Source organism: Myotis nattereri (genome assembly GCF_964212035.1).
Source record: "Myotis nattereri genome assembly, chromosome: 1".
NCBI classification, from domain to species: domain Eukaryota; kingdom Metazoa; phylum Chordata; class Mammalia; order Chiroptera; family Vespertilionidae; genus Myotis; species Myotis nattereri.
The window spans coordinates 35,401,972-35,423,883 of record NC_138075.1 but is presented as its reverse complement, the minus strand read 5'-3'; the positions used below and the strand labels follow the sequence as shown (position 1 = coordinate 35,423,883).

At 42.9% G+C, this 21,912-nt stretch overlaps 1 protein-coding gene across 1 annotated transcript in view; it reads left to right on the top strand.

The window, feature by feature from the left end:
* DAAM1 (dishevelled associated activator of morphogenesis 1) overlaps positions 1 to 21,912 on the top strand; it is a 157,478-nt gene that overhangs the window by 78,387 nt on the left and 57,179 nt on the right. The window contains exon 3 of the mRNA XM_081087886.1: positions 2,522 to 2,611. Coding sequence (XP_080944012.1) covers positions 2,522 to 2,611 — 90 coding nt within the window. The remainder of the gene's footprint in view (positions 1 to 2,521; positions 2,612 to 21,912) is intronic.

The window sequence follows — 21,912 nt, the reverse complement described above, 5'->3', positions numbered from 1 at the left end:
ATGTTCCCTCCAGTGGAACTTTCTCTAAATATTGTTCTTTCCCTCGTTGTTCATTGTTGAAATTCTTAACTAGCTTTTTTATAGTTAGTATATAATAGTATGTGGGTGTGTTTTAGTGACTTAACTGTTACCTTTTTTTTGTTAGTATTATTGATTCCAGAGAAATGAACAGAGAGAGGTGGGGGAGGAGAGAGAGAGAAACATCTATCACCCCCCACTCTCCCCCCCCCACACACACACGTGCACGCACACGCACACACACCCACGGGGGATGGAACCAGCAACCTGGGTATGTGCCCTGACCAGGAATGGAACCTGCTACCTTTTGGTGTACGAGATGATGCTCCAACCAACTGAACCACATCAGCCAGGGCTGTTTACCTTGTTAAAGAAGATGTGTTTAAATGTTGAAAGAAATAACAACAGTACAGTTGCCCCCACTGCCACCCCCTCCCCCCCCACCCCCCCCCCACCCCCGCCTTGTCAGGCATTGCTACATGCTTAATTGATGTTTCTTATCCTCACAAAAGCCCTGTAAGAGAAATGATATGCCCACCCTGGAGATGAGAAAGTAGAAGTTTAATAAGATTAAGAACTTCCCTGGGAAGCGGGAATGTATCAGGCCCTGAGTGGCTAGGCCCTGGCGGTACATATGGGTGTTAACAAGACAGAGCATCAGGGGATAACCAGAAGCAAGCCTGGCAAAGTACATGGGGTTATACATGGAAGACCGTCAGGGCCAGCTGAGGAATACATGGTTCATTTTGTAGGTAATGTGGAGCGAACGAAGTTTTTGAATCAGGAGCTCAAAATAGCACAAGTGCTCTGTTTTTAAGGTGGTGGTTTTAAAGTGTGGTCCCCAGACTAGCAGCAGCGGCAACGCTTGGAAACTTATTAGAAATGGAAATTGTTATACTTCCTCCCACCTGCTCAGTCCTAAACACTGAGCGATCAGTGATGCAAGGAGTCCTCTGGGTAATGCTGGTGCTGGCTCAAGTTTGAGAATTCATTTCTTGATGAGTTCTAGCCTTGCTGGAGGAAGGAGTGCAGGGCAAGGAGGAACATGTGGAGGCTATTGCCAAAAGCCAAGGGAGGGGTTATTAGAGCATAAGTTTGGGTGGTTTCATTGGAAATGAAAAAAAGGAAAATCATGAGACTTTTCAAGGAAGAAATAATAGGACTTGATGATGAAACGGGGTGCGAGTATGAAATAGGAAGTCAGTGTTCATGCGTCGCAGAATTGCCGATATACACCAAAGGCATTCAGAATGGGGACTGTTTATACTCCTCAAGGATCTAAGCCTAATTGTGCATTAATTTATAGCATCTTTTTATAAGTCTTAGGCTCACCAATCTGCCATGCTCAGCTAGATAACTTTCCCTGTAGAATAACAATGGGCCAAATGCTCAATACCGACCATGGATTGAGTTATCAAATGCCAAGAACTTTCCTCTAAGCACTTTATATTCATTATCCCATTGTTGTTATTCATTAGTTATGGATGTTTATAAATTACCTTTCCTCAGTGTCCAATCTAAGCTGCACACCACTGTAAAGTTAATGTTTCCAGACACTGGTCTGAGAGGCCAAGAGTCTGGGCTCTGGAGTTAGACAGCTCTGGGCTGAAAACCCAGCCATTCCTTTACCAGGTGTGTGGTCTTGAGCAAATTACTTACCCAGTCTTCTGCCTCAAGTTCTCTTGACTATATTAAACAGGGATTATTATTACAATGAGGATGTGATAATGAGTGGAACTCTTAGGGTTGCTCTGAGACTAAATGAGAAAATGCCTGCACCATGCTTGGCATGTAAGGTACTGAATAAATGTCAGTGGAATTTATGGTGATGAAGATGTCACTCCCTTGCTCGGAACCTTCATCCCTTCATCGGCTTTCCTTGGTCAGGACAATTAACTCCTTAGCCTGGCATTTAAGACTTTCCACAAATTGGTTTCTCTACCTCTCAACACTTTTATGTGATGATGCTTTGCATAATCCCAGTGCTTCAGCCACGCTGGTGTGTGTCCCCCAAACACACCAAGTGTGTGACCCCACCCCCGCCTTTGATTCTGTTCTTTCTCTCCTCTTATCACGTCCAAATCCTTTAGGGCTCAGCGTGATACTCAGTGTTTATGGAGCCATCCCTAGCAAACCCTGATCTGTAATACAATTAATCCTTCCAAACTCTAGCGCCTATTGCCTTTACTGATCGATGGACTCTCTGCAGCAGTGCATGTGGCTCAGGATACTCCAGTCCATCTTCTGCCCACTTCCCCGTACCCTTCAGTAAATGCAGTGCCTCATCCCTCGTGCTGTGCTTGGTGCCAAGCTCCGTGCCAGGATTGCCTTCTTGATAGTGGTAACATGCACCATAACTTAGGTTCCTGGTCTTTTCTGAGTTCATTTAAATGTGTGTTGATGTTTTTGGTTTGTTTTTTTCTCTCTCCCTGGTGATGCTGATAACTTCCTTGTACAGATAACAAATTATTTCTGAAATACTAATTATTATTTTTCTTCTCAGGATGAACTTGACCTCACAGACAAACACAGGGAGGCCATGTTTGCACTTCCAGCTGAGAAAAAATGGCAAATATACTGTAGCAAGAAAAAGGTAAGATATACCTTGAATATATGGTTAACTGGAAAATTATCATTTTTAATTCCCTTTGCTCTCCCGTGTCACCACCAGAGTTCAAACAGCTGTTTATAATGTGCAAGCCAGAATGACCATGTTCTGCTGTGGCCTTGGTGCTACCTTCAGCAAAGGGACAACTCCTTGGATGTTGTTTTTATCAGCGTTTCACTGGACACCACTTCCCTACCTTGTACCTGTAACCGTTAATTCATAATCCTATACAACTGAGACCCAAAATAACATTGGCTGACACAACGACGAAGTGTCTCCCCCTCCCCCGCTCTTTAGTAAAAGTTTATATACTGGTATAGGTAGGTTAGGGCTAGTATTGTGGGGTCACACCCTCTGTGACCACCTTCTAACAGCTTTTTATTTCACCATCTCTAAGGCCTTGTCCTCGTGGTGGCTCTCCAGCCATTTCACATTCCTAACTAAGGCTGGAGGAAAGGGGAAGAAGGAAAACCTTCCCCCCTAAGCTCTTAGGGACATGCCCTGGAGTTATGCACTCCAATTCCCCTCACCTTCCACTGTTAGCAGATGGCCACACCTCACTGCAAGGAACACAGTCTTTATTCTGGGTGGTCACTCTCAGTTAAAAGCTGGGGGATCTCTTACCTTCACAGAAGCGGAGAATGGATATTGCCAGCAAAACGCCTAAAGCTCTTATTTCCTAGCATCCATGGTGTAGGCATCGCCCTGAGGACTGGAGATCCTGCAGTAAAGTTCAGTGTGCCGTCCTTTAAACCCTGGCAGATTCTTAGATATTCCCATTCCATTTTTGGAACCTGCTCATGGCCATCTTTAGCCACTTTCCCTCTGTTCCAACGGAGACCTGAATCAAGCTGGGGTAAGAGAAAGGGCAGGGACAGCACCCAGGAGAAATGTTACTTCTGTCTAACAGGCAGTGGACACGCTGATTACTCACTATTGTCCCAGGGAAGTAAGAGCAAACTGCAACAATCCAGTATCTTTTCAAGACATGGTATCAGTCAGGGAAGCCTTTCTCGGGTGACTTGTATGATTGGGGCCTCTATTTTGCCCACGTGCTGTCTCTTAGCACCGGTCTCCTCTTTGCTGCCTCTGTAGCTGGCATGCCACCCTCCAGAGCCCTTCTCCTGCATGAGTCTGCTGGTGCCCCTCCCCAACCAGACTTGATGTTTTGGCACCATGTTTTACTCGTCTCCATAATCCAGCTTCTGATACTTTGAAATGAATGTACCACTGATGAGTGAACCATAAGTTATCATTATGTGAAACTGAACTGTCAACATTTTGAAGCACATTCAGTTCTCCACCTGAGCAGTTACACTATGTGTGGGGTTTGGTTCCAGGGCCCTTGCTGAGAGACAGGTCCAGCTGTAACTTCTCTGTGTGAACCTGGAGCCACTATCAGATCAGACCAAGTGCAGCCTTAAGGGTTCCCGATCAGTCATAACCAGGAAGATGTGTTTGGGAATGAATCTGTCCCCTTCTCCTCTTCCTCTTTGTACACATCTTACCAACTGGAAAAGTTCTCTTCTGTTGAACTGATTGTCATGACTCAGGAAGCAAATAAAACACGGAGAGAATTTTAAAATGAAATATAATGTGCTTAGTTCTGCAAGTGATGTATAGCGAGGTTTTTGGAAAAGGGATCTTTTCACACAGCTGTCTTAAAGACCTGGCCCCTGGAACTGAGAACAAAAAGTCCTCAAGTGCCTATGTACACAGAGGACATTGTCTGTTTTGGCTCATCCGAAAGCAGGTTTTTTTCTCAAAGTTAGGAAGCAATATGAAGCTGGGATTGAAATATGCACTGGAGGAAAGGAAAGGGCAGGCAAATGGGAGCAGCTCACCGAGGGAAAAGTTTTCTTCTTTCCCAGATTTTATTACACCCTTGACAGCAATTGAAAGTTAATCATGGAAACTACTGCCCCTTAGATTAGAAAAGGCAAACCCTGGGGAATAGTAATGACCTCGGGCTCACAGCTGCTGCTCATTTTTCAATTTCCAGGGGGTTTTGCAGTACGGATATGGATGTGGCCACTGGCTCAAAATCCTACTCTTGGTGGGTGGATGGCCCCCTCCTGCGCGTACCTGGCCACATTGCACAGATCTCTGAGAACACAGTTCTGCGAGCTTCATCCCAGCAGCTTGGATTTCGTATGTGACTTATTAGTGGCGCCTCGGAGGGGGAAAGGCATTTTAACTCTTTGGGGAGTCCTGAGGGCATACAGATCTGCCTCACTTTAAAATGGATAGTAGCAGTGCTTTGACTAAGGATGTTGATTAGAGCTTCTCACACTGCTGAAACTAGACTATGCCTTTGGTCTAAAATGGGCCTTTTTGAGCTCTTAATAGATCAGGAAATAACACAGTGAGTGAGAGAACACAAGCACCTGAGCACGGAATGGCACGATGTTTACCTCTCTTTCCAGAATGTGCCCTCCTGAAGGACAGGTTGGCCATCTCAGAATGGAGCCGTGTTGGCCATCCTTAATATGGAGGATGGATTATTTTCCTTGAACCATCTCATGTAGCCTTTTCAAATCAGGCTTGTCACTAGCAAGCCAAACCAAAGGCTAAGGGAAAGCAATCCACCCTTGGCTCCTTCACATTTCCCATCTTTCAAGATTAGAACCCAGGGCATTACAGACCTTCTCACACATAGTGAGGCCACCGGTTAAAGGCCCACAAAAACCAACAGAAACAGACACCAGAGTTGGTGAAAGGCAGGCTTTCTGTTTAAAAGTGCACAGGACTGGGAACTGAAGAGGAAGCCAGATCTTTCTCAGCCAAGTGGCTCTTTTCCATCCAAGAATGACTAGAGTCCCAGCAGTGGCTATCTGCTTATCAAGCTCTGTGTTCATTTCTCAAACTTCTCTATCTAAGTCTCTGGTTGAAAAACCTATTTCCAGAGCCAAAATGAAAGCAGCAAAAGTATTTCTGGATCTAAAAGAATTGGAAGGAAACTAATTGGAATTTTGCCTAATTGAGTAATCCGGGGGAGAGCAAGAGATGGATGTTGTGGCCTTGTTGAAAGTCCAAACAGATCTGTAGGAACAACTGGACTGGTTGATCAGCCATGGTTTGTCATATGCAGCCATCCACTGTCACATTCTTTAACTTTCATGAAAGATCCCCCAAAAGGTCCTGTTGGTGGGGCTTGATGGGGGGAGGGGTGTATTTTCAAATAGGAAATGTTTGTGGTTCTTATCTTTAAAGGTAATTCCCTTTTTACTTCCAATCACAACATACTCTTTTGTTTAAGTGAGGTTTTTCCCAGTCTCTAGCCAGAAACTGCATCTGTTAACAATCTTTTGGATTTTAAACTGAAGCTTTTTAAACAATGAACCATCTGACCACGAAAGGCATCTGGCCATGCTGTATTTGCTTATTGTTAACATGATTTTTAAACCCTGGGAAAAGCGAGGAGTAGGTCTTCAGAGAGGAGAAAACAAAATGGTGTATCTACTGTAGTATGGTGACAGCAATCTTATCAGCACAGGCAGGTACCTTTAACGGCAGCTCTTCACAGGGAGCTGTGGCACCGAACCAGTCCGCATAGTATCTAAAACATGCTTTATCTCCTCTTTGAGCTTCTGAGTTTGCAAAGTAAGTGAATGGGGCTCTAGACCCTGTTAACTGTAGTGACACCAGATCTTTGCGGCAAAGACCAGGATTTGACAACTGCACCTAATTTTTCCTCCTTTCATTTCTGATCTCTAAAGCCAAGGCTTAAGTACAGGCTTTGTAGTCTTCACATTACATCTCTGCATCTTTCAAGGTTTACTTTGGAGAAGGTGGATTTTTTCTGTGCTGCTGAGTTTGTTTGACTCAATTAAATCATTCCAGAATCTCACCCAACCTGGCTGCAGTTCAGCTGTTGTGATTTGTGCAGAGTACTGATTCTGAAGACATGTAGCACAAGTGACTGAAAATTCAGCCCATACTTTACATGCAGTCCTTTTATTTGGTTTGCATATCCTAATTAGATCTCCTCCCTGCTCCTCTCCCCAGAAAGGAATTCTTTCACCGAACACACACACACATACACACACACACACAGAGACAGATTAAAATTGCATTGTGTATGGTCACCAGGATGCACTTCCTTCAGATCCTTAAAAGTTGAGGCTCTCCTGCGTTTGGAGTACACGGATGGAGTGGTTTAATCAAAACACAGATTTAAAGGAACATGTGCTAAGTGGTGGAATTAAAGACAAAAGGAATCATCAGTTCCCTCACAAACTATCAAACAAACCAGCTAAAAAAGAAAGTTGGTAGGTTAGTCCTCTGGTCGTCCCCACTACCCTGAAGAGAAGCTGCAGTGGGTCTGCTGGGAGGGGAAACATGAACGGTTAGGCATTTGACCTGGAAGATCTGATTGGAAGGATAAATTAGACATCCTTTTCTTTCTTCACTGTAGCTATTTCAATAGACATTAGAGTGAGTTTTGCTTATTCAGTGCCCACTTTGCTAGATGTCAAGATGTGGGAGAGGGAACCAGTACATGGGAGACAACTAGATTTCAGTAACACTATTTCTAGACTTCTTGAGAGGTACCTGGTTTCGTCTCCTGCCATTGAGTTTTCACCCCGATAATAGATTCCAGTTGGCATTTGTGCCTCTAATGCTAAGAGGTTAAAGAAAGTGGCAGATGTAGTAATGATTAGAAGTAGGATTGAGCTGTCTTTCCCCCTCTATTTCTCTGAAGACTAGATAAGGAAAGCACAGTAGTTGGGAGACAATGAGCACTTCCAGGCTCTGTGTCTCTGAAACTCCCTGCCTCATCCACGTATTTCCTGGCTCTGAGAGATGAGGATTTGTGTATAATCCCACATTGAAATGGTGAGGAATAGCAAGCTTCGAGTCGGGCACTTCACTTAATGAAACAATGCAGTTGGTGAAGGGCAGGTTGATGTGTGAGTCACCTGATGTGTATTGAGTACCTTCTCTGGAGCTAGATCCTGAGGATGATTAACCAATAAGTCAATTTTCCTGGAGCGGATGGTCCTGGTAGGAGAAGCAGATAAAATCAAATAATTGCAGATCTTGTCCTTAAGCTTCATTATAGGGTAAGCAGACAGGCTCTGGGGCACAGAGGAAGGAGCCACCGAGGGTCTATGCATGTGACTGGGAGAAGCTCCTTTGCCACTCTGACCCATCAGCGGTTATGCTGGGAAAGGGCTGATGTTGTCATGCTTTCACCACCTCATCTAGAACAGGCTCCTTTTCCAACAGTCGAGCTGTGTTTGCATGCACTGTACACTTTCCCTCTTGATTTGTACTTTGTTCTTTGTTGCTTTTGCCAATGCTTAAAAGGCCAAGTTTATACTGTTGGCCTAATCTCATCTTTATTAAACACAATTTGTAGGGCTTGTTAGAAAATCTATAAAGAAGCTTAAACTTTGGTAAAATGAAGATATTGGGGGCAGGGTGGGGGGAGAAGGGGGAGACTGAAATAACAGGTTTGTTCAGCCTGGAGAAGAGAAGGGTGGAAACTTCAACATAAGCTGACGTTCACTGGTTATACCCCAGCGAAACTATAGAATCTGTTGAAATATTGTCAACTTGCAATTGGTAAAGAGCAGTTGCCCCAATAAAAACCACACCGACAATCTGATTCTTCCCCCTAAGGACCCACCAGTCTTTCTCCATGATTCAGGGGCTCCAGGGTGAACTCTTAGCATGGCACAACAGGGGGAAGGCGGATGTAAACTAGGGGAGAACGAGGATAGGCCACAAGGACAGATCGAAGCCCATGTCAGTTCTCGCTGCCTCTGCCTCCAAAGATGGAGGAGGATCCAGGGAAAGGTGGAGCAGTTGCAGAGCGGCCTGCTGCTCCACGCCAATGAGGTTAGTCAGCAGATGGGGGACAAAGTGGACAAAAAGGTACCCACTTTGCTCCCACCCGCCACATCGCCCATGAGAGAGGCCTTCTATGGCTCACTGACCCAGAAACCTACAAGAAAGGGTGTCATTCAGCCTCGCCAACTTGAACAGTGCATGCAAACCAGTGTTTGTGTTGTCAAGACAACCCTGGCTCTATTTTCATTGTCTAACCCAAGGACCCTTTTTCTTTCCCTCTCTCTCTTTCTGCTCTTACCCGGCGGCATTAAAACAAAGGTGAATCTGTAAACCACCCAGAGTCTGTCAATATCATTTATTAGGCAGTGACTGAAACCATGGTGATTTTGGCCCTAATGAGATTTCTTTAGCTTTCTGCCCCGAAATCCACTAAAGGCGTGTTTCACCTTGCCCTTGCCCCTCTAAGCAGCATAATCTCAAAGCTAGCTATTCATTTTTTTCCTTAACTTTATTTTTATTACAAAAACATGCCATCAAAATGAGCACCAAATTTTAGGTTAGAGTACAAAATTTAAGGATTCTCTGCCTCTAGCAGCCCTTAAACTAACATTGTATTCCAGTAAGGGCATTTGGTTCATGAGTATTTATTTGCCTCTTCTTCCTATAATCCCTTTGTTCAGTAACACCAGTTTGGAGTATTTGAGTATTTTTTCCTCCCAGTTCTGTCACTCCAGCCATGCCAGCTACCACCCCTGCCTGGTGGTGTCCAGAATGTCCAGAGCTACAGCTTGTGTTTTCATAAATGTTGACTCTCAGTGCCCAGCCTCACTAATGCAGAAGCAGTAAGCAAATCGCCCACAGAGTGAACCAAAACACATCCATCTTTCTTCTTTGGTGTTTGGACAAGCAACCAAATCTAAAATATTGTAGACACCCTCTGATCTTCTGGTTCTACACACAGTCCTGTTTTTCAGGCTTGAGATTCTGCTAGCGAAAGGATACAACACAGAGGTTTCATTAAACAACTCAATTTTCAAAAATAAGTAACTTATTAGGTTGAAGCGAGCCAGATTTACAAGGGCCCTGTTCAGCAACCACATTTGTTCAAAGTCTCAGCATTAAAATTCAATAGTGCGATCTAGCTGTGTGATTTCCAAGTTAAGCTAATAAAACAAAACTTCAGTGTTAAGATTATAAAAGAACGTCTCGGCACAGTTGCAGATACTGTTATTGATGGAAGTCTTAAACCTAGTTACTAGAGCAGACAGTCTGGGTTCCAAGAAATTGGCACTTTCTAAAATTTCTAAAAAAACAAAAAACTAACAAACCTCAAGTTATGGGATAAATTATTATTTGCTGGTTGATTATTTTTGTTATGAAATTTTTAAATGTACAAAAAAGTACAGAATATAATAAACACCCATGTTTAACAAATGCCAACATTTTATCATATTTACCTTGGATTTTTTTAAAAAGACGTAAAACATTTTAATATAGTTGAATCCCAGTGATGTCTTCTATTCTGAAGGTGGTATGTGGCTTTTTTCTTTAACCTTATTTTGCACATGTAGATTAATTAAAAATATATGGTATTCCTTTATTTTAACTGTGATATAATAATGTTCATTAAAGGAAAATGCCACGGTTTAATTTTTTTATTCCCCTTTGAATAATACTTATTTCCAATATTTTATTATTAAAAAATGTATTGTAATGAACATATTTGTGCATGTGTTCAAAAATTTCTCTAGGATAGACACCTAGACATCTAATTACTGTGTTGTTTGATATGAACATTTTACCTGTAATTGCCTCCAAAGTGGTTGTAACAACTTATACCCGTAGTAAATTAGTTGCCAACTGTCTGAGGGGAGAGAATTATTTTCCCATTACCCTGATCAATCAATCACTTGGCATAAACTTGAATGTTTCAAGTACACGAAACTGTCATTAAAGTTCTTCCATTTTCTCCCATATGTCTTAGCAAGTCAAATTGAAGTAAAATTTACTGGAATAGAAGGTGTTCATTTTAAAAAGAAAAACCCAAGGGTTAGAAAATGAAAAGTGTTCCATTCAAATACCATCAAGCCATACAAGGTGTTAGAAGTACATAAAAATGGACAATTCACCCAGCATTGTGTTTATTTGGTTTGACTGTAAAGGAAACTGCTCTGTGTGTGGTTCATCCTTCCTCTCCTCTCGATCTTTTTACACCCTCAGTTCCAGCCCCAGGCAAATTGTGTTTCCCTCTCTCAAGCTCCTGACTGATGTATGCCATCACCCAGCCAGGAAGTTCCTCTGGGGCATCCGCCACTTCCCTGATGGTGACTAAGGTGCAGGTGCAGAATCAGCACGTCCGCCCAAACAAGCAGCTTAGCTGTGGCTGGAAATCACACAGCAGCATCTTCATCTCGAGCATCTCCTTATAAAATTGTGAAAGTCTTTCTTTTTCATACTCCTTGATTCCTTCGAGTATTAAGAAATTGAGATGTGCAACTTGCTGTCTGGCTATCCCTCAGGCCTAAAATCTGAGCTATGTACAAGTCAACTTATGGATTTGGGGATTGTTGGTTCTTCAGTCTAGAGATACTTAACTCTGCTTTCTTCATAGCATTGTACAAACAGTGAATATGTATGTGCTTCATGGATACCATCTCTCTTTGATGTTTCCTCAGACTTGCCTTTCTTCATTGAGTAATCCCTTTATCCAGGGCCTTGCTTTCTTTGTAATTAGGGAACGCCAGGCTGGAAGAGGGTGGAGAGAATGACCCTGTGTTTGTGTTCATTTCGAATCATTCAAACAACAGTAAAAACAAATAAGTAAGCAATGTACAGCTGAACTAAGCAATGTACAGCTGAGAAAAAATAATTTCTTAGTTGGACAAACCAATTAATGGGGAGTCATGGGGAGCATGGGGTTGTGTGTCCCGTGGAGCTCTATTTTGTCCTCTGGAGTGGAGGCCAGAGAAACACCTCCCACAGCTTTCACTCTGCTTATCACCTTAGTGCTGTACTGTGGGGAGAACACTCCTGTGTAGGCTCCAGCCACTGGAAGAGACTTGGAGCTCTGGGTTTCAATGGAAGCCCGGGGCGGGTAGTGGTCTTCAGCTGCCGCAGAGCAGCTATCTTTGGCTTCCCAGTCTTAATTCTTAACCAGGTTCCTTTTGAGAGCTCGGGTACAGGACAAATTGCATCTCGTGTCAATTGCAGGGTGAGGAACAGTGACTATCTTGGAGCTCTCAATCTTTGTCATAGAGTACTTGTCAACAGTGCTATTGTGTAACCAAGGTTCTGATTGCAACTATTTGGGCCTCTGAGCCCCTTGCCTCTGTGGATTGAAACACAAGGACATAACTCCATTTCACTTCCAAATCTGCACAGTGAGCGAGTGGTCTGAGTGATAGCTCTATGACTGGTAGAAAGTGATATCACTATAGCTCACATCCAAGAATCTAGAAGTAGCCCCCGGTCTGGTATCAGCCGAACAATGGACCCCTGAGGGACACACCGCACAGGGCTCACTCCAGAACAATGCACATCCTTTGTTTCAGTATTCCTCAGGACTGTGCTTCCTTCCCCGGTTAACTGAGCGCACAATGAAGAACCTCAAGCAGAGCTGACAAAAAGGTTTATCTTGATTACTAACTCTGAACAATTGGGGGTTGAAGCCTGAAGCACTTTGGGAAGCATTAGAGGTTATGAATAGGATCAATAAGAATAGTGTGGTAACTGATGAGCAGTGTCTTCCATGACACATGATGGGGAAATGTGTCATACGTAGCAAATATTTGCCATCTTTGTCTTTGAGGGCTCTTCTTGCTTCTAGATTATAGTTGGATGTAAGTATCATACTTCCTACTTCTTTTCTCCTGGGTCTCTCCCCGGTTCTCTGCAGATTCTCTAAATGCTATGGCACCTACTTCCATAGAAAGAATGCCGCAAGCCTGCCTGACCTCACATCTCCAGGAGATAGGTTTATGAAGGACATCAACAGAAGGAAGTTTTTTTCTGATATCTTTGGAAAAGATGTCAGACAAAAACAAAACCACTTTCTCTGAGTTTTCCATATATATGTATACACACACACACACACACACACATGTACATATATATACATATATATATGAAATAAGTATATGCATGTGTATTTATGCATCTTTTTCACTAATAACTCTTGCACACCTAATACTGTTGCATCTATGTTATGCTTGGAGCATTTCAGAATTTCACACACACACCCCACTCTTCCCCACAGAGTAGGAAGAAGCTTTGAGCTTCCAGTGTAAGTTAGAATGCACTGCTAATACCTCTAATTTGGGCTTCTCCTAATTCCTTATACTTCAGGAACCTAGTGCTTTGTGAAACTGGAAGCTGGTTACAGTAGAAAGACTACCAAAGAATACCAGCTCTAAATTACGGTGTCTTAAAATTCCCTTGTGCTTCTTCAATGAGGTACAGAACAACATTTGACTTAAGCAGTCTTCAGATGGCATCCCCATGCCCTCACATATCTGAGACAGTGATATCTTCCAACTGATGCTTTTCTTCTTTATTTCCTTTTGCCAAAAATGCTGTCAATAATTCAGTAGTGTGCCACAGAGTCAGTGATGGCTTAAAATTAGAAATAAGGTTATGACTCTTCTTCTAGAGGATAGGTAGCCCTGTCTTAGCATTTTTCAGTCATCCTGAGAATGCTTCCGTGAATGGAATATGCCTTTGTGGGCTTAATGTTTCCCCTGATTCTCTTCTTAGTTTAATTACTGTTTTCCAAAGTCCTCCCTTTATAGCCTCGTGTTAAGCATTATATTGCAAATCATAAACACACTTTGATTGTTTTCCCAAGAGTAGGTTACAGAACATCAAAACCTGCTTTACAGCATTCTGAAAAGCTGGTCTGGTAGCAGGAAATCTGGTGGCAAGATGTGAGGCAACAAAGACCATTGACATCACTGATTGGATTTCCACACTGCAAAAGGGTAGTGATGTGTGTCCAGACATGCAAATTTACCAACCAGCTGATCTAATCGTACTGAGGACTGTAGCACTCCATGGTGGTTTATGGGTCAAAGACTTGACTCTTAACAAGCTACATAGAAGTAATTTGTTTTATGTCACTGTATACTTTGTGTCACAGGCAACAAGGGAATGTGGGCTTGTATCATTTCTGAAAATAATAATTGAAGAATGTTTCTTTTCTTTTCCATGAAAATGAGGGGAATTGTCATCTAAAATTGCCTTCAGATGTTGGAGTTGTACTGATTGAGATTTTTAGGCTCCAATCATATTCCAGGCTGTGAAGTGCTTTGCCAAAGAAATGATTTGTTAATAAATAAAACAAATGTCTCATAGTTTGGGAAGTGGGATGTAAAGTCTCAGTTTTTAATTCTAGGTAAGGATTATGACTATTTTTTAGATACATCGGAACATGAAATCCATTTTCCCCCAGGATCCTGTACATGTGACTTTTAAGTTTTCAATTCTTTCAAGACAGCCAAGGCCTCTTCAGGAGAGAAGAGGGTGTTGGAACAAACTGAGCCCCTGAGCTGTTCCAGAAATGCAGTTGGTTTCTGTACTCTTGAAGTCTTATTGTCACTCGACTGTTTCATTGCTGCTGTTCCCATCAGGAGACGAGGTGTCTTTAAAGTAGTACTCTTTTCTTGCTTTTCTGGGGTATGTTATTTGGGGAGAGAACAAAAATGATAGCTGATTGAGAGCTGCCATGCAAGTCGGATTTTCAATGTGCTAACATTTCATTTCAGGTCATTCAGAAATTTTTGATGATTTTTACCAGTGTAGATAAAGTTTGTGACAATAAGAAAATAATGTAATATTTTATGCTATCGAGGAAATGTTTCAAAGCATTTTTCCCAGTAGAGCTTTGGATTTTTATTTTGAAGATACATTGATAAGGACTGGAGTTTAGTGAAAATGCAGGAGTTAATAATACTTGACTGTTTCTTTTTGTCATGATGAGAAGAGGGAGTGAAGTCTATAAATGAATACAGTTCTTTGTAGCTCTACTTGCAAAAACTGAGAACCTATTGTCAGAATAAGTTTGTGATCTTGTAAGAAACTCAATGCTAAAGTTTGGAAACATATTCTCATATGTCTCCTCTTGTATTCATGGATCACTAACAAGCAAAACAGGGAGCTTTGCTCTCTTATTTATGTATTCTAACATCAAGAACAGTGCCTAGGCCATTATAAAACTCAATAAATGTTTATTGGATGAGTAAATGAATGAAAAGGAAAGCAAATGACTTTTTAGATTCAGTTCAGCACTGTGAATTTTAAGTATGATGACAGAGGGTTTCTATCCTGCCCAAGAGAAGCCCTATGTTCAGCAATTAACTGCCAAAATATTTTGAATTTAATTTAAAAAGGTCTGCCGCTTGCATCTATAGATGCTTATGGCATACAAATGGTTAATATTGCTCGCAAGTTACACTGCTATTCTTAAATGTCATTGGATTCCAGACCAAACTATTGGGCAACAGTGGTCAAGTTTTGGTTATTTTCAGGCTAGAGGTGAAGGGTGTGGGGCGTGAGTCTAAACTCAATGAACTCATAGCTTTTGGTTTGTTTTATGAGCAGAAGTCTTAGAAGTACTCCCAATGATTTGCCCAACAAACATCTGGACAGGATAGAGGACCAGGTGCAGCTGTGCATGTAAGGTAGATAGAGTGGAGTGGTCTCTGTGGTTTCAAGTTGGAGATCAGTGATGTACAAATAGAAACTGTGCCGCATAGCCTAGACAAAGCAACAGAAACAGGCGGGATTGAGGCGAAGTGGTCAGGAGTGGGTAGGTGATCTCGAGCTAGGCCTTCGGGCGGGCCAGCTTTGAGCAATTGGGTAACTTAGGTGAGAGAAGCCTGGAGCAGAGTATTAGTCATACAACTTGGCTTCCACATTACACCTTTATAGATGGTGTTCTCCTCAACTAGGAAAGTACTAGTCATGCATCTCTTATTCTGCTACACTGTAATTATATTGAAATGGGGGAAATTACTGAATGTTCTGTCCATAGCATTCTGCAGAGTAACCTCTACTTTTTACTATCTTTGAGCTATTTAACAACTCTGAAAATTGTTTTAAAAGCCTGATAGTGCAAATAATTCTTGCCCATTGAAATGCAAATGTTGAATGCAGTTGATTATGGTCCTGTTGACCGGTTTTGTATCTATATGTAAAGAGATGCTTATGTGTGTCTTTGCTCCTCGGATTCTCTTTTTGAAGCCATTGTGACATCTTAGCAGTTCCCTCATTTATTAATGAGTTCACTAAAATCTTTGACATAAGTTTATGTCATGATTTGTCCTATATCAATAGAGAATTTTTAACTTAGAGGATTGATCAAGGGGCTAACATTATAAATGGTCTGAGGTCTTTAATAATATTTTAGGCTGGAGTACATGATATGATTCCAGGAAGCTCTCTATGGGAAAGTGTGCATTATATATCGATTCTACTGAGCTTTAGATCTACCTAGACCAGTGAGGGGAAGGAGCAGGGCTCAGGGGTTCAGAAGAGGTGTCTGGCTTCACACCCATTCATGGAAGAAATTCCCATGATATTTGAAGAGAGGATGGCTGTACAGGAGAGGAGTAGGGGCTCAGAAGCGTGATCTAGAGACCTAAAAAAAAACAATGCTCTACCGGGGCTTAAACATCCCCCAGTTTCTCCGCAGTCCCTAGTCACTCATTTTTTAATTCATTAACTTACATTTATGTTTAGAGATCAAGTGTCCTCAAGCTTACAACAAGAAAACTAATTTTACTGTTACTGAAATAGAGATACCCAATACAACAAGGACTGTGCATTTTTACCTCTGCTTCATATGGCATGTATCTTTTATTTCTAAATTGTAAATGCTATTTGCTGTGGACCATTAGGGAGCTAGCACTTGTTTGTTTTCCTCTTGGGAGACGCTGGTCGAATCGTCCCGATGTCCTCTCAGTAGGGACTGTCTAGCATTGTACATCACTGACAAGCCATGCAAGAAGAGTCCTTTCATAGGAATCAAGATATATTTGTTGGAGTTATTTTCGTGAAGGATGAACATGAGGGTCTGATGAACTTATGGAAAATGTGAGATTTATTTATGAATTGAGGAAGATAAACTTGTGCTATACAGCCAGTGGAGAATTTTTGGCTTGGTTAGAGAGAAGACTTCGGGAGAACATAATAGCTTTATTCAAATTGTTCAAATATTTGCTGGATTATAGCTCATAGGAGAAATTAGACTTACTCCATGCAGTTCCCAAGGGCAAAACTAAGGCCAGCAAGTGCTTGAAGTTATAAGGAGACATCTGTCGATTCAGGATGAGGTGAATTTTCTAACAGTACTGGCTGTGATTGTGGACCCCTTCGAGCCTTCTCTCTGAGAGCACACAATCGATCACTTGCTGATGACATATAAAGGACCCCTGAGAGGGGAAACTCAAACTGGGGTGTCTCTAGAGTCAAAGACCTAGCTCTATAATCATGTGATGGTTTTCCTTAAAAACATACAGATGTGTTGCAGCATTAGGAAATATAGGGATAGAGGTTTGCTTTTCTTCGATGATCCTAAATGCTAAACATGAGAGCTACCCTCCAGTTTTTCCAGAAAATGACTGGCATTCTGACCCTTGGAGGATGTGTAGGGTTTCCTGGAGGAAGAAGAAGCTTCTATTCTGTGTGGGCCCAACCGGATTTTGGCAACAGATGAGCTTGATGTATATAATTGTGGCAATGACCAGATAATGTAGCCAGGACCGGCAGTCCCAGGAACCACATGACTCTTGAAATGTGACAACATACGTAGGAGTTATTTTTTTGAAACCAACTGCTGCCCTTTGGCAAGCTTTGGATATAAGATGTAGCTTCAGCCCACTGTCAGGTGAGAGGTAACATTGGGAGGACTGAGGAAAAGCAACAGTCTTTAGGGAGCCTGGATTGTGGGCCTGCTGGTTCTTCTCTTAAGAACCTGGAGAGTATTATGCTAAGAGAAATAAGCCAGTGAGCAAAAGACATGTATCACATGATCTCCCTTATATGTGGAATCTAATGATCAAAATAACCTGACAAAATAGATCCTGGAGAGTATTATGCTAAGAGAAATAAGCCAGTGAGCAAAAGACATGTATCACATGATCTCCCTTATATGTGGAATCTAATGATCAAAATAACCTGACAAAATAGCTCCAGAAACATGGAAGGATGCAACAGACTGAGGATCCTCAGAGGGAATGGGAGTAGGAAGAGTCCAACCAAAGAACTTATATGCATACTAGAGGCCCAGTGCACAAATCTGTGCACGGGTGGGGTCCCTCAGTCTAGTCAATGATCGGGGCCAATTGGGGCCATCTTGCCCAGTCCCCATCTCGCCCAGTCCCAATCAGGGCCAATCGGGGCTGGCTGGCCTGGGGGAGGGACCGCAGGAGGTTGGCCAGCTGCAGGGAGAGACCACAGGAGGTTGGCCGGCTACGGGAGATTGGCTGGCTGAGGAAGCGCACCACCCGGCCAGCCAGGGGAAGGGACTGCAGGAGGTTGGCCAACCAGGGGAAGTTGGCTGTGTAAGTGCACTGACCACTAGGGGGCAGCTCCTGTGTTGAGCGAATGCCCCCTGGTGGCCAGTGTGTGTCATAACTACCATCCAGTCATCTAGTCATCCAGTCATAATGGTCACTTAGGCTTTTATATATATAGACTAGAGGCCTGGTACACGAAATTTGTGCACTCGGGAGGGGGAGGGCTCCCTCAGCCTCACTTGTGCCCTCTCACAGTCCAGGAGCCCTCGGGGGATGTCCGCTCTCTGTGGGGAGCAGGCCTAAGCTGGCAGTCGAACATCCTTAGCACTGCCACGGAGGTGGGAGAGGCTCGCCAGCCGTGAGCCTAGCTTCTGGCTGAGCAGCGCTCCCCCTGTGGGAGCACACTGACCACCAGGGGGCAGCCCCTGCATTGAGCATCTGCCTCCTGGTGGTCAGTGTGTGTCATAGCAACCAGTCATTCTAGCATTCGGTCGATTTGCATATTAGCCTTTTATTATATAGGATATAGATATGAATAACCCATGGACACAGACAATAGTGGAGTGAAGGTCTGGATAGGAAGGGGGTCAATGGGTGGAAAGAGAGGGGAGGGATATCTGTAATACTTTCAAGATAAAGATAAATTAAAATAAATAAAGGAAAAAAACACCAGGTAGGCACATCCTAAAATAAAGTATCATTACAAAAGGGGTGGGGGGGATAGAAACAGCTGGGGGTTAATATCAGGATATGCCATGCTATTTTAACTACTTTTAGGGAGTAGTGAGCTTGGTAAGAAGGTAGGTTTTTCAGGCATAGTAGATCCTGCTGCTTCTCTAGAAAAAGTGCAGGTTACTGGGAAATTCCAAACACCCTATGAGCTGATGTTAACTTACAGCTGGGTTTACTGGAGACAGAGTGGCTTCACAAAGAGGAGGAAGCTTGGAAAAGAGTTGATGATCAAGTTAGAATTCTTATGTACTCCCACCCTCTTGAGAGCCAAACTCTATCTAGTACCAACTGTGGCCTGTGGGCTGGATCTGGCCAGCCACCTGTTTTTGTAAATGCAGTACTATGGAAACGTGGTGATGCTCATCCTGTGAGTTATCTGTGGCTGCCTTGTACACATACAGTGGTAGGGTCCTATAGTTGCAACAGACTGTGTGGTCTGCAAAGCCTGAAATATTTATTATCTGGCCCTTTCCAGAGAAAGTTCTCCAACCACTGGTTTCTAGGCTGTTCCTCTAGACTTCATCGGGGCCATCTGTTGAGGAGATGCTGGTTATACATTACTGAGGCAGAGGGGAAAGTTGGCAGAAGTGATTAGCAAGGCCTTCCACAAAATATTTTTCCACCTTCCATTGTACCTGTTCTTTCAATCCAGTTTCACCCACATTGACTCCTGATTTCCTATCACTCACTTGAGTATAGCAAATGCCACACACATCGTGAAGAAATGCCTAAGAGAATGAAATATTTTGGCCTTTCTGCCTCTTTCTAACTAGAATTTTCTAAAAATTCTAAGCACAGAATGAATTTATTTATTAGTATACTAGAGGCCCGGTGCACAAAACTTTGTGCACTGTGGAGTCCCTCAGCCCGGCCTGTGCCCTCTCACAGTCTGGGACCCCTCGGGGGATATCCACCTGCTGGCTTAGGCCCACTCCCTGGGGGGGATTGGGCCTAAGCTGGCAGTCAGGCATCCCTCTGGCAGCCTGGGAGCCCTCAGGGGATGTCCACTTGCCAGCGGGGACCAGGCCTAAACTGCAGTCGGACATCCTTAGTGCTGCTGATGAGGCGGGAGAGGCTCCCGCCACCACCGCTGTGCTGGCAGCTGGCAGCCTGGCTTGTGGCTGAGCAGAGCTCCCCCTGTGGGAGTAAACTGACCACCAGGGGGCATCTCCTGCATTGAGCGTCTGCTCCTTGGTGGTCAGTGTGTATCATAGTGACCAGTCATTCCCAGTCATTCTGCTGTTAGGGTCAATTTGCATATTACCCTTTTATTATATGCCTGGTGCATGGGTGGGGGCTGGCTGGTTTGCCCTGAAGGGTGGGGGTCCCGCTAGGGTGCCTGGCCAGGCTGGATGAGGGGCTGAGGGCCGTTTTCAGGTTGGCCACACCCCCTTCAGGGTGGGGGTCCCCCCTGGTGTGCCTGGCCAGCCTGGGTGAGGGGCTGATGGCTGCTTGCAGACTGGCCACGGCCCCCAGCTACCCAAGCTCCCAGGGGAGACTGGCCGGAAGCAGATATCTGGGATTTATTTATCTTCTATAATTGAAATTTTGTTGCCTTTAGCAGAGGCCACAGCTGGCCAGGGCAGGTGGGAAACTTGGCTTCCTCCATTGCCAGGGCAACCAAGCCTCATGCTTGCTCCAGCTCCCTGGCTGCTGGCCGCCATCTTGGTTGGATTAATTTGCATGTATTCGCTCTGATTGGCTGGTGGGTGTGGCTTGGGTGTAGCAAAGGTATGGTCAATTTGCATGTTTCTCTTTTATTAGATTAGAATCCATGGAAACCAGAATAGTAATGACTAATGAAACAGGTGACCATTTTGATCACTACCAAGGGATAGAATTTCTTGATCCTATAAATGATCGCAGTTAACATGTTTTCTAATAACATTTTCTTTACAAATGGATCAGGTTTTTACTATTTAGTTGCCTTTGTCCTGTACTGCAGATTGTCAGAATGAAATTTACTTCATACTATCATGCCGAAATAATACTTTTGTGCTGTTGAAATTCAATTGGTTAAACTTTAATATATCCCTGCTATTTGAGGCTGCTAGTACTCATACATTGCTGGAGAATTGTTAGCCAATTCAGGCAGGGAACCTCATGGGAATATAGTAGAACACGTGAGGCATAGCTTTAGTTGGCCACGTGCTTCAGCCTATGATTTGTGGTCTTGTAAACAACCCCAGAGCATGTCCTTTACCATTGATTGACCTTTGCACAGACTATTTCGGGCCTTACTAAGAGCATCTTAAACTGAGGAAACACAACCAGTTTGTACATATTATTACTTGAGAAATTATCCTATTAAAATCTTGTCCTGTGTTAATTTCAAAAGCTGTTATTTTTAAAAGGCTTAATTTTTAAACTGTACTCCAAGACCCACGTATATTACTGAAGGACTTTAGCTGCTACCAAGAAATTGTTTATCACACAAATATATAAGTGTGGAATTTAGAAAATTCTAGCTTGCTTTGGGTACATAAATCTTAACCCAAGTCATAGTTTCTTTCTCTGCACAGACAGTTGATATTAAGATTATACTGTGTTTTAGAAATAGAAACTCCAATGAGAGGAAGACAATTCAAGAAATGTTTTCAAATATTTGCTGTGGGAGCAGAGGGGTACCCCAGGGGTAGAGAACAGAGACACCCCAAAGCTTATAGGGTCTTGACTCAATGCATTTCACATTACACAGAACACCAGAAAAAATAAAGCTCTTATCCTAATAGAACATGTAATGCTTTGGAACTTCTGTTTTAATTGTGAATAAACTACTAGTGCATGTTCTTGGAAAAGCAGAAGTTGGGATTGTACAAAAGTTTATATGTGAGAGACCCACTGCTGCTGAGAGGTGGCCGCTGTTAAATTGAATTGTATATATTTCCATAAATGTTGTGTATACAGTATACATACTTCTCTTTGCTACGGGCAGGAACTATTACTTTGAAACTTTTCCCTCAATATATTTGGTCATTTTTAATATCTTTACATAACTTCATTCTTAATTACTGCCACAAGATAATTTATTCAACCATCCCCCTTCCATTTGTTAACTTTATTATTTGCTAATTCAAACAGCACTACAGTGAAATAAAGTTCTTTGTAATATATATCTGTGGAAGTCTAAATTTGTAATTGTGGGCTAAATTCCTGAAAGTAGACTTACACATCAAAGACTGTGTGTTTTAAATTTGAACAGTTACTGCCAAGATTCACCTCCAAACTGATTGCTCCAAGTTT